This window comes from Acinonyx jubatus, chromosome B1 (assembly GCF_027475565.1).
Source record: "Acinonyx jubatus isolate Ajub_Pintada_27869175 chromosome B1, VMU_Ajub_asm_v1.0, whole genome shotgun sequence".
NCBI lineage: Eukaryota > Metazoa > Chordata > Mammalia > Carnivora > Felidae > Acinonyx > Acinonyx jubatus.
The window spans coordinates 189,598,098-189,613,410 of NC_069382.1; the positions used below are offsets into that span (position 1 = coordinate 189,598,098).

At 47.2% G+C, this 15,313-nt stretch overlaps 1 protein-coding gene across 13 annotated transcripts in view; it reads left to right on the top strand.

Annotated features, from left to right (window-relative positions):
* PROM1 (prominin 1) overlaps nt 1-15,313 on the top strand; it is a 162,830-nt gene that overhangs the window by 63,680 nt on the left and 83,837 nt on the right. For 11 of the 13 annotated variants that reach the window (XM_053217539.1, XM_053217547.1, XM_053217548.1 and 8 more), the window contains 2 exons: nt 5,002-5,057; nt 13,467-13,493. In XM_053217539.1, coding sequence (XP_053073514.1) covers nt 5,002-5,057; nt 13,467-13,493 — 83 coding nt within the window. The remainder of the gene's footprint in view (nt 1-5,001; nt 5,058-13,466; nt 13,494-15,313) is intronic. The other 2 variants (XM_053217546.1, XM_053217549.1) reach the window with 1 other exon arrangement.

The window sequence follows — 15,313 nt, forward strand, 5'->3', positions numbered from 1 at the left end:
TTTGGGTTTTTTTTTGTTTGTTTGTTTGTTTGTTTTATGTTGTCTATCCAAGGGTGCCTGGGTGGCTCAGTTGGTTAAGCATCTGACTTTGGTTCAGGTCATGATCTTGCCGTCCGTGAGTTCGAGCCCCGTGTCCAGCTCTGTGCTGACAGCTCAGAGCCTGGAGTCTGCTTTGGATTCTGTCTCCCTCTCTTTGCACCTTCCCCACTAGCACTCTGTCTCTCTTTCTCTCCCAAAAATAGACATTAAAAAAAATTGTCTATCCATTTTACATGAGAACGTTCCAAGTGTAGAATTTTATTTTGCCTAGCTTGGACCAGAACCTACATGTGTATTAAAAGAAGCCCAGTTAGGAAACAGAAATATCTTACTTAGTCAAAGATGTGTTTCAACTAAGATAAGGAAGATGGATTTTTTAATATATGGATCCTGCACAAGGCACTTTTCTTATTTTATCTTACTTGTATGGCTTCAGACATCAAAAAAAAATTCATAGAGAAATTATTCATACACACAGCAAAAAAACACACAACCAACCAACCACACCCAAGCAACTTACTTTCTAAGTTGATGGTGTGACACAAGAGGTCAGAATTAGCCCTGGCTGCTACCTTTCTTAATTTCCATCATCACACGAAATTTAAAATTAAGTCCCAGGTAAGAGGGCATTGCACCATCTAAGAGTTGAATGAAGAGAGGCTCATAGCCACCATCATTCTGGAAAGACCCACAGAGCCCCTTTATGGGACCAGATACTGAGAAACAATCTACCATGACAAGAGATTCTTCGTCCACTGGAGTCCATATTTCCCTCCTGCTATATCTTAAGAGACAACTGTTATGTTGTGAAAAGAGCATGGGATTTCTATAGCGGAAAATGAATTGCCACATGGGAAAGGTGGCCAGATAACTCCCTGAGTTCAGGGCAGGGAGAATCTTTCCTTGGCCTCTGGGAGTTGTCTGGCCCATGCTAAGTGCCTATCAGGCTCTGTCAGAACAGACCCTCTCTCGGTTTAGGAAGGACAAGGTGGCCACTGTTGTCCACACTGAGGTCTCACAGAGGTCAGGATAACACTGTAGTGATCCAAATGCTACTGGCTACCTCGCTCACCAGGCAATACAAGGAACTAGTCACAGACCTCAGGGATCCTGTCTGATCTACAAAAAGGAGGCAACACTTTTTTTTGGATAATGTTATGTTTCTGCAGCATCAGTACCACAAACGGTGCTGGATCCCTGGAACTTTCTGGGAATGTAGGAGATCCCGAGGTAGAGATTGGTTCCATTGGAAGCTGGCCAGGAGGACAGAGACAAAGACAAAGGATTGTAGTGCAGCCAGACCCCCACGCAGGGGCGGCGGGGGGGGGGGTGGGTGGGTAGGGAGCAGAAGTGGGACCCTGGGTCTTCCACACGCTTTCTGAGATGGACCATAATCGATTAAAAGTTCTCAACAGCGACGAACGTGTTAGGACTGAGATGGAGTTTCCTAGTGGCGGGGGTGGGGGGTGGGGGGCTCATGAGTTCCCGCATGAGGCGTGAACAGCAGAGTTAATTCCAAGACCTCACAAATGAAGATGCTGGGCTGCATCCTACAGGCCTTGTGCTGATGTTCATTTACCTGGATTGAGAGCCACTTAGAGATCCACAGGGAAGGCAAAGGAAAAATGGATATGGTGGATGCTCATTTTGTGTTCTTGTGACAGGGTACACTGTCACAGGGAGGGAGGGAGGATGAGCAAAAGGACTGAGGCCTCCAAGGTCGATGACCTGCAGCCTCTAACCCCGTGCTGTCCAGTACAGAGGCCATGGTCACGTGTGGCCCCTGAGCACCTGAATTATAGCTAGTCTGAACTAAGATGTACTGAGCACATCTATACCAGACCTGAATACTTAGTGACTGTAAAACAGCTCATTAATATTTTTATATTGATGGCATACAGAAATGACAGTGTATTGCATATATCTGGATTAAGGGCAGCATATTATTAAAATTAATGTAAAATAAACTAATCACCCATTTCTTTTCGCTTTTTAAATGTGGCTACTAGGAAATTTGAAATTACTTGTATGGCTTGTAATATATTTCTATCAGGCAGCGCTGCCCTAAACCAGGGGGAGGGAGAACATTCCTGCCCCCAAATCTCAGATGGGTGCTTGGTCCTCATGGCAAAGATCAGTTTGGCAGAGAGATGGGGCCAGCTGGCAGACAAAGGGCAGGGGTCAATTGTCAGTAAGGAGTGTCATTTGGTGTAGCTGGGACCCTTCTTCAGCACCCGGGACCACCGGTGTACTTGGGAGGGGCTGGGGATTTTCCAGCAAATGCTGGGAGCATCTGTTTGGCACTGGAAGACTGGCACTGTCTCACTGGGGCCGCGGCCAGCGTGTGATCCATGTGTCCCATATTCACTGGCCTCCACATAGTCTGTTAGAGACGCAGCTGCTTCATGTGTTCAAGTGTGGTGAGAACGATGCGGTAAAATCCCACGTCTGTCAACCCCATGGAAGCAGATTTTGCAAAATTCTAATTTTTGCTTAAATGCTCTAATTTTATCATTGGCAACAAGTCCTGTGAGTCGCCCTCTCGAAGCTGTGGGCTCCACTCCCTCCATTTTAAGGAAAGTGTCTCCAAAATCCTCAAGTCTGAATAACCGTGGTTTGTCTCTCTTTCTTGTGCGTGAAAATCGCGCTCCGTGAGAAATGTGGTGAGTTTAGCTCCCAACTCAAGACCAGCACCCAGTGCTCTTTCTGGAGTCAGCTGGAAACGGGTGTGCAACAAAAGCACCTTACACACACTGCCATTTCCTCGCACAGAATAATAAAAAGATGGCTGCTCACAGATTGAAGTTTAATACAATTACGAGTTTTTAATGCTCCATCAAGATTATTCTCTTTAAAAAAAAAAAATGTTTAGTTTTGAGAGAGAGAGTGCAAGCGAGTGAGCTGGGGAGGGGCAGAGAGAGTCGGGGACAGAGAATGTGAAGCGGGCTCTGCACTGACAGCAGAGAGCCCAAGGCAGGGCTCGAACCCACAAACTGTGACATCATGACCTGAGCTGAAGTCGGACGCTATGATTGTAATAATCATCGAGATCATTCTTGTGACTTGGGCTTCTAGTTCCCATGAGTTGATGGCAGCGAAGAATAGAATGGATGCTATGTGGTTCCTGCGAAATCACAGCAGTCTTTGCCACCATTGTTTTTGCACCCTGAGTACAAATATCAACACCGTGGAAAGGCGGATCACATCTTCTGCTTCCTCCTCGTGGGCACCCTGAACATATCTTGACGATTCCAAGGGGTCCGCGGACCACATTCAGAGATGTGCCCGCCGAGGCCAGTGGGGGATGCCCACCGCTTACCTGGTCAGTGTGACCTGAGAGGAAGGAGGGGGCGGCTCCCCGGAAGAGATTCAAAGTTCTCATTTGGCTTTTATAAAGATGAGCCAAGTGAATGCATAGTCCATGGCCGCAAGAACACCTTCCATGCCATACTTACCTTGCGTACTGCTCTGCAGCAGACATTTCCTAAAACCCTTTCACAGAACAGTGAAGGGCCCGCTGTGTGCCAGGCCCTGTACCGTTTTTCTTCGTCTGCACGATCTCACTTACTGAAGTGGTCCTTTGAGGGTGGAGACTAATATAAACCCGATTGGCAGATGAGGATACTTGTGGCAGGTAATTCTTCACCCAGGAGGAGACACCGTGGAAAGTAGTGGAGCTTGGACTCCATCCCAACTCTTAACTAGATCACGATCCCAAAATGCCACACAGGAACGTCACCTGTGTCATTAAATATATTGAAATAAATGGATGATTCTCAATTAAAAAAAAAATCATCGGTGGACATTATCATCCAATGAAATCTAGAACAGAAGCCTAATCTGTACAACAAACCAAAGCAAAGTGGCTAGCTCAAGGCTGGAGGAGATCTATGGGGTTGAGCAGACTCAGGTTTCTCCCGTCCTTGGGTCTCCCTGACGTCCCTTGGAGGAATGAATAACTAGGACTCCCAGTACCCTAGGGATAGGGTAAGCATCCCAAACCTACAAGTTTGATCCCTGCTCCTACAGCACACCTTTTAAAGATCTGCTCCATTTAGTTTGCAGGTCGTTGCATTTAGTCTGTGCAGGTCAGAAGTTGTTTTCCAAAAAGCCCTGCGGGGAGGTGGCCGGCATGGAAATCTATACTCCTTGCTTTAAATAAGCATTCACAACAAATTTTCCTTTGCGCCCCTTGTAGTACATTTTAGAAGTGATGTATACAGGATACAGCCACAGCATTCCAGAAGCTCATTCCCAGGGTGAATTACAATGTGCAGCGTGAGAAGGACCCTGGGGCAGAAAAATGACGACCCGCCTGGGCCTTGGTCTGGCCTCCTCACACATCCCAGATTTTAGACAAGTTATTCTCTCTGTCTGGGCATCCATCATGGCATATCATTGCTAGATTGGTGAGTCAGGATAAGAGGTGAATCCTAACCTATATGAGAATTTGGAAATGCCCAAAATGAACATGGTGGGAAAAATGCCATTTTGCATATTATTTCAAGTTTTCATGCACTGCTTGGATTAATTGTAAGGTTCTTTTTATTTGTAAAATATTATGTAAATGTAGAATTACCAAAGAATAAGTTGCATTTGTGGTGCCAAAAAATTAAGAGTGAGCAATTTCGGTGTAACGTTTTATCAGTAATTATTAATGACCTATACGCTGGTAAATATCAAGGTGTCTTGTGAGAAACCGAAAACTCAAAAATGACAACTGTCTGATTCCACCACTGCTAAACAGTAAGTCGAAAATATTTGCCCTCCATTCTTTGCTTCTGTTTACAGCCCCATTAGCTTAATGATTTACCTACCTTAAGAAATAGAAATAAAATGATAAGAATACTACATAGAGGTACAATGATTTGTAAGCATATATAAAATTTATTTTCTAAACATACATGTTGTGTTTTTACTGTAAAAGTAACCTTGCTATTCTTTTGTGACTTTTTCCCCCAGATATTTTAAGAAAAATTCTACAGAAGAAGTTTGACCTCTCAACTGATTATGAGAAGGTAATTTTTATTGATACATTTGTTAGTAAAAATAAGTGTGAACAAAATTTTGGTTGACTTGAAAGTAAATCTTTAAGCAATCAGTTCACCTGTGAACTTTATAATTTTCTTTGACTAAGAACTTTTATGGAATATTGAAACATCTTATAAATCCCCTTTGATTTCTAAAGCAGAAATTCCAAAAGTAGCGTTTGAAAAAACATTCACCTTTTAAGCTGTATGTATTTCTGTATTTAAAAACTGAAATTTCCTTAAGGGAAGTAATGGGGTAGGGTTTTTTTTAGCTAAGGGAGGAGAGAACTCCCAGACTAAGTAGAATTGTTTGACCATTTCTAGAAACAGGGATGTGTACTTTGTTTCAAAATACAGTTTGGTAGGGGCGCCTGGGTGGCTCAGTCGGTTGAGCTTCCGACTTTAGCTCAGGTCATGATCTCACGCTCATGAGTTCGAGCCCCGCGTCGGGCTCTGTGCTGACAGCTCAGAGCCTGGAGCCTGCTTCAGCTTCTGTGGTCCCTCTCTCTCTCTCTGCCCCTCTCCCACTCGTTCTGTCTCTCTCTCAAAAATAGATAAAAACATTTAAAATTTTTAAAAAAATAAAATACAGTTTGGTAAAAAGCAGCTTCACATTGGAACAGGTGTATTGAGAGCTCTGTGTGTGCACTTGCCTGGGCTAAGGATAAGGAAAATCGCCCTTGATCTCAGGAGGCAAAGAGCCAGATGGCAGAGACCATACTTGATTGTTTAAAGAAGTAGAAGGAGAAGAAGGAAATAAGTAGATTTATAAGTAACAGGAAGAGGAACGTAGGTGAAAAAACGTAATTCTGACCAGGAGTTCTTGCATAAAAGGTGATTGGGGGGCCTGTTGTAAAAAAAGAAGAAGGATAAGCAGGGCTGGAGCAGGTGGGGAGGTGGCTTTGCTGGCATCCGAGGCTTCGGGGACCACGGGAGCCACCAGGACAAGCTGTGAAAGAGTGGAGAGGAAGGAAAGGTGGCCTGGGACCCTGAACGCTCGCTAATATGAGCAGATGGTATTTTCAGAAAGTATTAAAGGACCTTGCGTGCCTCTGCTGAATACCAAGGTGTTGCGCATTCATTCTGTTTGCATCTGTGATGGATTACCCAAACACAAGAGTGTCCTTTGCTTTTGGTTTACGATGAGTGCAGGTTGCCAGTGAAATAAACAGATGTGTGTTGTACTGAAAGTTAGGATAATTAAAAAAAAAAATAGTTGAATCTGTCAGGCTCTTAGTCCTGAAGGATTAAGTACTTTGTCCTCTCCTGAAAGTGGTTATCAAGAGAACAATAAAAGCAGACACACGGGGGACATTCTTGAATGGCCAGCACAGCAAACGTGAATGACAGCGTCCCAGTGTGGTGGGGGCAATGTATGGGGAGGGCGGTGATCTCTCGCCCAGTGAATGGTCACCTCAGATGCTGTGGTGACAGTGCCTCATATTCTCAGTTTGCAATAAAGTGATACCCAAGAGAAAACAAATACAGATGCCAAAGAGGAAAGCCTTATCTAAAGACCATTTACACGAATTAGTTTCTCTCTAGCGCTCACAGCCTTCCCTAGTACCGTGGAAAAACATTTTCGTTATGAAATGCCCATGGCTTCCTATGTCTCCCAAACGTGGTTGCCGATGTCTGCCTGCCTCCCTGGGCAGAACAAAATGACCGTTGCTTGTATATTGATATCGAAAAATAACGTACCATTAGCAGCCTGGCCCGAGTGCCAGCTAGTTCTGCCAAAGAATGGGTGGGGATTGCGCTTCACCTGGTCCAGGCCTCAGAGGATGGGGTCCTGAGACCTTGAGGTGACTCTGGGCACCTCAGCCACTACCCGTGGCGAGATTCTTAGTTGGGCCAGTCCTTTATGGCTGGCTTGGTATTAGATTTGGAGCTCCTGTGAAATTGGGGATCTCCCTGGTGCCTGATTTCCTCTCCACCTCAGGTGCCTTTGCAAATGGACCAACACCATTGGCATGGGGGACAAGTGCACTGAGTCCTCATGCATGACCTGAATTCCCCCTTCACGTGGGATCGGGTCACGTTTTCCACTGTTGTCCAAGAAAGAGGGATTTGGTTAGGGAGAGACACTGGAGAAGCCAGACACCTCAGGAGGGGGACTCTCTGATTGCTTGTAGTCTGACGTATGCCGGCTGTGTTGGGTTGGAGTCCTCTGAAGCAGACCCTGAGTCAAGGCCTCGCGGTCACGTCATTGGTTTGGGAGGTGCAGGGGACACTGGCGGGGAAGTGGAGAGGTAACACGAGGGAGAGAGGGCAGCCTGGAAAGGGTGTGGCATTAAGCCACCGGCCACGGGACGGCTGAAGCTTCATCCTGTAGAATTGCCGGGGCAATGATGTAAAACCCCAGTGTCCAAATTAGTCCCTGGGAAGTGTGAGGGAGCTGAGGTTTCCGGACACCGAGACTGAAGGGGCACAGGTTAGGGGCGGTGTGGGGGCGGGGGACTGTGTTAAGCCCTAAGCACTTCTGACCTGCCGTGGTACCGGAAAAGGCCGGCAAGCACAGAGTGAAAGATGCCGGTAGCTAGAAGCTTGAGGAGGTACATGGAGATGATTGAGGCCTGAGAGATGTGGGAGCCCCAGCAGCGTCTTCTACACTGACCGGTGCCCACTGGCTTTGTAATTACTGCACTCGCAGGTAAGGTCTGTCCAGGCGAGGGGCCCTGGGGAGTCTTTTCAGCTTTTGTCCTGAGTCGAGCATTTCCTCTTCTGGTGAGTTCTCAGATGGCGGAGGAGCCTGGGCCGCGGGGTCAGTGACTTTCCAGCTGGGTGTTCTTTTAGTGAACTCTCTTCAGAAGGAGGTTCAGAAGCATTCAGCTGACCTTTTGCTCCAAGCGCTGGGCCCGACTTTGGGAGGGAAATAGGACTCCTTTTCACAGAACTGCCTCCTCTTTATACTTCAGCTGAAAGTTAAAGGTAATATTTTAAGATCCTTGGCCCCTTCTCCTCCTTGACATTTTTTTATGTACTTCTCTCTTTCATGTATTCATTTTACAGAGTGCTGGCTAGGAGCAGTGCGTCGCAGGGGACAGACTTGCGAAAGTGTGGCCATTACTCCACCAACTCTCAGCTGGTGGAAGGGAGGTTATGGGATAAGAAATACGCATGGATGTTATGGGCTGAATTGTGCCCCAAATTCATCCGTTGAGGTCGTAATCCCAGCACCTCGGAGAGGGACCGTATGAGACATAGTGTCACTACAAGGGTAATTAACTTAAAATGGGGTGATTAGTGAGTCCTAAGCCAGTCTGACTGGCATCCGTATAAGAAGAGGAGATTAGGACACAGACACACACATGAAGAAAAGACCGTGTGGGGACACAGGGAGGAGATGGCCATCTGCAAGCCAAGGAGGCCTCAGAAGAAACCAGACCTTCCCACACCTTGATATCAGACTCCCAGGCCCTAGACCTGTGAGGAAACACCTTTCTGTTGTTTCAACACTCTGGTCCGCGGCACTTTGTGAAGGCAGCCACAGCAGACTAATGCAGTCCACAGCTGGACCGTAAGGTGGAGGGAGACACGCATCGCGCGAGAAGTTCTGATAGAGGGCCGTGAACGAGAACGTTCCGAGTAGGGAGAGTGTTTTTACACCTGGGATGCATTTAAACTGAGACTTCATTAGGGCACCTGGGTGACTCAGCCCATTGAGCGTCTGACTCTTGATTCCGGCTCAGGTCATGATCCCAGGGTTGTGGGACCGAGCCCCACATCAGTCTCCACGCTGAGCGCGGACCCTGCTTGAGATTCTCTCTTTATATCCCTCCACCCCCTCCCCCGCTTATGCAGTCTGTCTCTAAAAACAATTTTTTAAATAGTAAACAAATAAACGAACTGAGACCTCAAGGCATGTAGCACAAATGAGAGCTACAGCCTTTCTTCATGAGCATGAGGCTCGAAGCACAAAGCTTCTCTACTGCCTCTGAAGCTTACACTGGGTCATCGTCCTCTCTGTAATGACAACAGCCACTGTTTCTTGTCCACCTTGGGCCAACACTGGCTTATGAGCTGACATCGTTTGTTTTTTTTTAAAATTTTTTTTTAACGTTTATTTATTTTTGAGATAGAGAGAGAGAGAGAGCACGAACAGGGGAGGGTCAGAGAAAGAGGGAGACACAGAATCTGAAACAGGCTCCAGGCTCTGAGCTGTCAGCACAGAGTCTGACGCAGGGCTTGAACTCATGGACCTCGAGATCATGACCTGAGGCGAAGTCGGACGCTTAACCGACTGAGCCACCCAGGTGCCCCAACTTGACATCGTTTCCAACCCCCACAATGACACCTGTCCAAGGCAGAAGTATTTCTGCGCTGCACGTGTAAGAAAATCCTGCCCTCGGAGAGGCTGGGGAACTTGCCCAAGGTCACCCAGTGACTAAGTGGTGAAGGTGGGATCCTTCCCGGGACCGGTCTGACTCCAAACCAACACACGTGCGGCCAACAAAAATTCAGCTCAACCCGGGCCACTGTACTGGAGTCCTAAAGTGACTCATTTGGAAGCAGCTCGCGTTGAGTATTCTGAGCTGTGTGAAAAGACCGTCACAGCCTCAGTGCCGTGCCTTTTATTTATTAAACCATAAAATGTTACAGTGGGTAATTAACCCTGGGAAGGGAAATGAGGGAAAGGGAGGACCGGGCAGACGAAGCCGCGGAAATCCGAGGAACGGCTCTAATAACCGCCGGTTTCTAGCGTCTCTACAGCACGCACAGTGAGGCAGGTACCCTCGGTCATGAGTTACGAGTATTAACCCGTTTAGACTTTACAGGAGTGGTCTGTCTTCACTCGAAGTGTTAAGGTAGAGATGACACGGGCAACTCATCTGTCCACTCAGCGTGTGCCAAACGCCGTGCTCCAGATACAACCTGAGCCGTGCCAAGCCCCTGGGTGTCATTCTCTCGGGGATCAGAGTGCAGGCGGACCCCTTCCCGGGTTCTCTGAGCGCCGGCTGACGGAAACCCAGGGAAAACAGCATGACCTCCCCCTCCTCCAAGCTCACGTGGAGTTTCTGCAGAGAGAGCCCCTCAGCCTAGCTTGTCGGGTGGTGACCCCCCCCCCCACCAAGGAAATAAAAGGACACAATTCCTGTCTTCAAAGGATGCATAGTGTGGAGTGTAGGTGGATGGCTTCCCATCGCTTCCCACCAGCAACCCCTAAGTGCCACCTGCACCTCTAGAAACCTTTCCAGGGGACAGTTGTCCCAGCAACGCCCGTCACCTCTGTCTTTTGATTCTGCACATCCCGGTCCGTCGGAATGGACGGCTTCTTTGCAATGACCTCCTGGATTTGTTTCCTTGTGGCCACAGTCCATCCCCACTCCTGCCTCTTGGTTGGCTGGTTTGTATCTTCGTCCTTCATTTCATTCCTCGGTTATTACCTTTCCCTTTCTTTTAATTTTTTTTTTTACATTTATTTATTCTTTGAGAGACATAGAGAGACAGAGCACAAGTTGGGGAGGGGCAGAGAGAGGAGGAGACACAGAATCCAAAGCAGGCTCCAGGCTCTGAGCTGTCAGCACAGAGCCTGACATGGGACTCAAACTCATGAACCGTGGGATCATGACCTGAGCTGAAGTCAGACATTTAACCGACTGAGCCACCCACCCACGCGCCCCTATTTTTTTTTAACTTTTTAATGTTTATTTATTTTTGAGAGAGACAGAGACAAAGACAGAGTGTGAGCAGGGGAGGAGCAGAGAGAGGCAGAGAGAGAGGGAGACACAGAACTCGAAGCAGGCTCCAGGCTCTGAGCTGTCAGCACAGAGCCCGATGCAGAGCTCGAACTCATGAGTTGTGAGATCATGGCCTGAGCCAAAGTGGGATGCTTAACTGACTGAGCCGCCCAGGCTCACCTTTCCCTTTCTTGAAGATTCCTCTGGGGGCAGGTGCTGGGCCTGGGCCTCATCCCTGCTGCTTTTCTTGACCTCACCAGTGCTGACAGTCACTGGATATCGATTTGGCACTTAGGAAACGTCAGGTCATTATTCCAGATGGGTTTGTGGTGTTTGGAGCCCACCCTGCATGTCCGCGAAAGGTAAGTGAATGAGTTCCCTGGTTCCTGCCCTCCAGGAGAGCGAGGCATGCTGCCTGGAAGAGCACACTCCCCTTTCCCGGCAAGAGAAGCACCTTCCAGAGATGTCGGAAGCATTTAGAGAGCAAGCAGTGCACGGCAGTCTGTGCCCAGGATCATGTCTGGGGCTTGCTGGAACTGAGGGATGGGAATAATGCTACCGTGCGTTGATCGTTACATCTTCTTGTTAAACATCATCTTCGTGATGGTGATGACAATTGATTGAGCATGACCCTGGGACACCCGGGTCTGAGCACTTCACATGTGTTAACTCACCTCGCATACGTTAAAGCGTTTAGAACAGAATAAGGCACTGAGCATGTTGCTTCTCACCGTTTTCTCTTGTTGTCTCTGAAAAACTGCATAAAATAGAGTCTCTGCTGATCCAGATTCCATCAGTAAGGTAACCAAGGCTCAGAGTAGCATTGGCAACAAGGCCTAGGCCCGTCCCCCAGGGATTCTGATGTAATGGGTCAGGGCTGGCTGGTTATTGATATTTTTCAAAAGGTCCCCGGGAGACGATGATGGGTAATTAAGCGGAGTGGGGGGTCGCTGACGCAAAGCGGCATAGCCGGATTCAAACTGCTGCACCGCACGGTAATAACCTCATACTGTGTGACAGCCGGCACGAACAGGAAAAAGATGAAGATTCACCCAGCTCCAGCGGTGGGGGGGCGGTTGTTGGCACCCCATCAAATCAGACCAGACTGACTCCTGGGTGGGAATATTAAGTACCAAAGAATCAGCTGATTGTTGTAGCTTACAGGTGCTTCTGCTCTGGCCCCAGCCCAGCACCATCTGCCCTTGGAGCTGAGAGCAGGTGTCCCAAACCCACCTGATCAGGCCATGACACCAGGGTTGGTTTAAAGACAGGCTCCTGGTTTTACCCAAATCTCCTGATACCCACTCTAGGGGAGGAGCCTGAAGTCAGTGTTTTTCACACATTTATGGCAGTAAGTTGGGGAGACTGTGGGGCCCATGCCCAGGAAGGGAGTCCGGGGTCACTCAAGATGCCCCATGTGACCCTGGGGGCATGTGTACCTGAACTGCCCACCCCAACACTTTGGATGCCTCATTTAACAGGTACTAATATCACAAACATTGTTCTCCCATCTCTGTGAAAATCTGCCATCTAAAGCGATAGTTTCCAAACTTTTGGATTTCCCAGAGCACACAGTTGCAAGAAAGTAACCCAGGGAACGACACAGAGCCTAACGTTTATTTTGCCACCCAAGGACATTTAACACCCATCATAACAACAACACCGTATTAACTTTGTCCCCTCTCACGCACATACCACCCCCCTCTCCCCACCAAAAGGATAAACTGAACAAATTTCACCTCACGGGAAACTCGCTGCACCCTACTTTTTCTGTCTTCCTTACAGGGTGGTCCATCCCCATCACTGGACCACCGTTGAGGGAACTCCCTTGGTTCACCAGTTTACCTGCTTCTGACTGGGCACCTGTTGCATGCCGGGTCCCCGGGTGGGTGCTTGCCAGAGAACGGTGGGCGTGACCTCATGGTTCCTGCTTTCCAGGAGCAAACAACGCCGCTCAGGCAGGGCTCCTGTGGGAGCAGATGCTGACAACGGGCAAGTGTGGGCTCCAAGGCAGCATGAAGGAGGGATGAAAGCAAACCCAGACCTGGTTATCAAGACAGATTTCCAGGAGGAAGCAACATCCAGGCAGACTTGAGTCCCATGAGCAGAGGAGTGAAGGGAATAACGTTCTGGGCAAGGAGGCATTGCCAGGGAGCTCGAGGCAGGAAGGGGGAGCATGAGGCTTCTTCTTAGGACTAGAATGGCCAAGAAGAACAAGGCATGGGGCCAGGATTAAATAACAGGACCACATTAAGAGGTTGGAATTAAACATGATGGGAATCCAGGAAATTCAGGTAAGCAAGAGATGACCCCATCCGATTCTCAGTTTAGAAAGGACACTTTGGAAACTGTTGCCTTCAGCTGGGGTTCAGCGGCTGATCCTCTACTGTGTAAAGACCACACGTTTCGTGTGTCAAGCCTGTGTCACTTTCCCTCTAATTTCCCCCGTTCTGTCCACACCTGATTAGCATCCTGATAAGAACCTTTCAGGAAATCCACATATATGTTCCAAATGTAAATTCCAGTTGTTTCTCTAATAAACACTCAAGTTTTATGTTCCTGGCTTATGTGGATCAACCTCTCACTTGATTTGCGCTGTATGGAATGTTAATGTTCTCAGTTGTGGTTAATCGCTCATGTAACTTTTTCTGTTTTCTTGATGCATGCTGCCTCTGCCTTACTCTCCTCAACTCCTCCACTGCCTTGACTTCCACAGCCAGAAAATGTAGTCTTGACCCTGAAGGTAAAGTCCTTGTTTGCTGTTTCTCGTGACTCTGTCTAAAGCCAAGGGGAATGAGATGCTTCTGCCAGAACTTCCTGTCCTTCCACTGTCGTCTCCGTTGTGATGGTGTTTTAAATGGCTCCTTTCATTTTTGTTTATGGAATCGTCATCAATCTTCTCTTCCAGTTTTAGTAGTTCACCAAAGAATAGCGACCCACCTCAGCAACTTTCCATCTTGATCTTCTCCTCGTAATCCACAAAGCGTTCTGGAGATCCTGGCGTATCAGAAACTCAGTTAGGTCTTTGCCAGACCTTGGCCAGACTTCACCCAGAAGTGAACTCTTGAGATGACATATACCTTGATCCTGATACTGTTTGACATAATATTGAGTCAGTAACGTTGGAAAGGTTGTGTATAAAGTGTGAAAATTGTACTTGGACGTAAACATAGTGCATTTAGAACATTTTGAAAACACCTTCTCTCCTGCATTTGAATTCAGTGTCTTCTGGACTCAGAAAGGATTTTAAATCCCTTTTAAAATAGTAAATAATTGGGACACCTGGGTGGCTCAGTCAGTTAAGCATCCAACTTCGGCTCAGGTCATGATCTCACCCCTCGTGGGTCCGAGCCCCGCATCGGGCTCTGTGCTGACAGCTCGGAGCCTGGAGCCCACTTCAGATTCTGTGTCTCCCCATCTCTCTCTGCCCCTCCCCAGCTGACGCTCTGTCTCTCTCTCTCTCAAAAATAAATAAATGTTAAAAAAATATTTTCAAAATAGTAAATAATTTAGATCATTTTCTGGGAAATGATAGGGAAATAGAGAAATAAGAGTTTGGAGTATCTCAATTGGCCGATGATGTGGGTCCTCAAGGGCAGGTTACAAGCACCAGTAGGTAATGACTCTCTGTGGCCATGGGGTAGGGCTTGGTTTAAGCGGGAGCATGTATTTGATGAATGAATGAAAAATTCAACCACTTTTTTTTTTTTTAGCATTTTATCCTTAATCTCAAAGTACATAATATTCAGGTGTCATGTGCACCTCGGTCCTCTTAGGCATTTGTCCACAGACTTAATTACTATTCACTGAATATTTGCTGTGTGCTGGGCACTTGGCTGGCTGTTTTCACATTCAATCGTTTAATTATCTGACCCTCACAATATGCGTATGACCTTAATGCTAATTCCGGTTTAGGGAACCAGAAGCCCTCCCCCGCCCCTACCCCGTGTAATTTAAAGCAGGTCTTCTGACTCTCAGTTCAGTATTAAGACCTCACATTCATTTCGAGGAACAACACTTGTGTCTTCTTTTACTTCGCTCAGCTTGGCTTCAGAATCTGTTGTTAGCGAGCCGGTCCATTAGTTGTAAACAGCCAGCCTATAATTGTCATTCTTTAAACAATGTCTTGCTTTATGGAAACATGATTTGCAGTAAGCTCTAGTTTTGTCATCCAGTGGCATTATTTTTTTTTTATCCCAGAATAAAGCCAGCAGTGATTATAAAAATATATTTAGGTCACATGATTGTATCCAGAAGCCATGCTAGTTCCTAGGAACGTAGGGAACTGTCTGAGACAGGGGCCGGCAAGCCCAGCCTCACCCACACGGCATGAAAAGACCATTTATTAAGGGTCTGCTCTGGGCCACATACTTCCCCTGACACGTTATAACTGATCAGACACTATCTGTAATGTTCACAATGACCTTACAAGATGCATATTATTACTCCCAGCATACGGATAGGGAAACAAAGTGAGTGGCCAGTGATTAACATATCTGACTCAGAAAGTCTGAGCTTTTTTCCTAAATTTAGATATATTCCAGATTCTTTTGTAACTGTGGG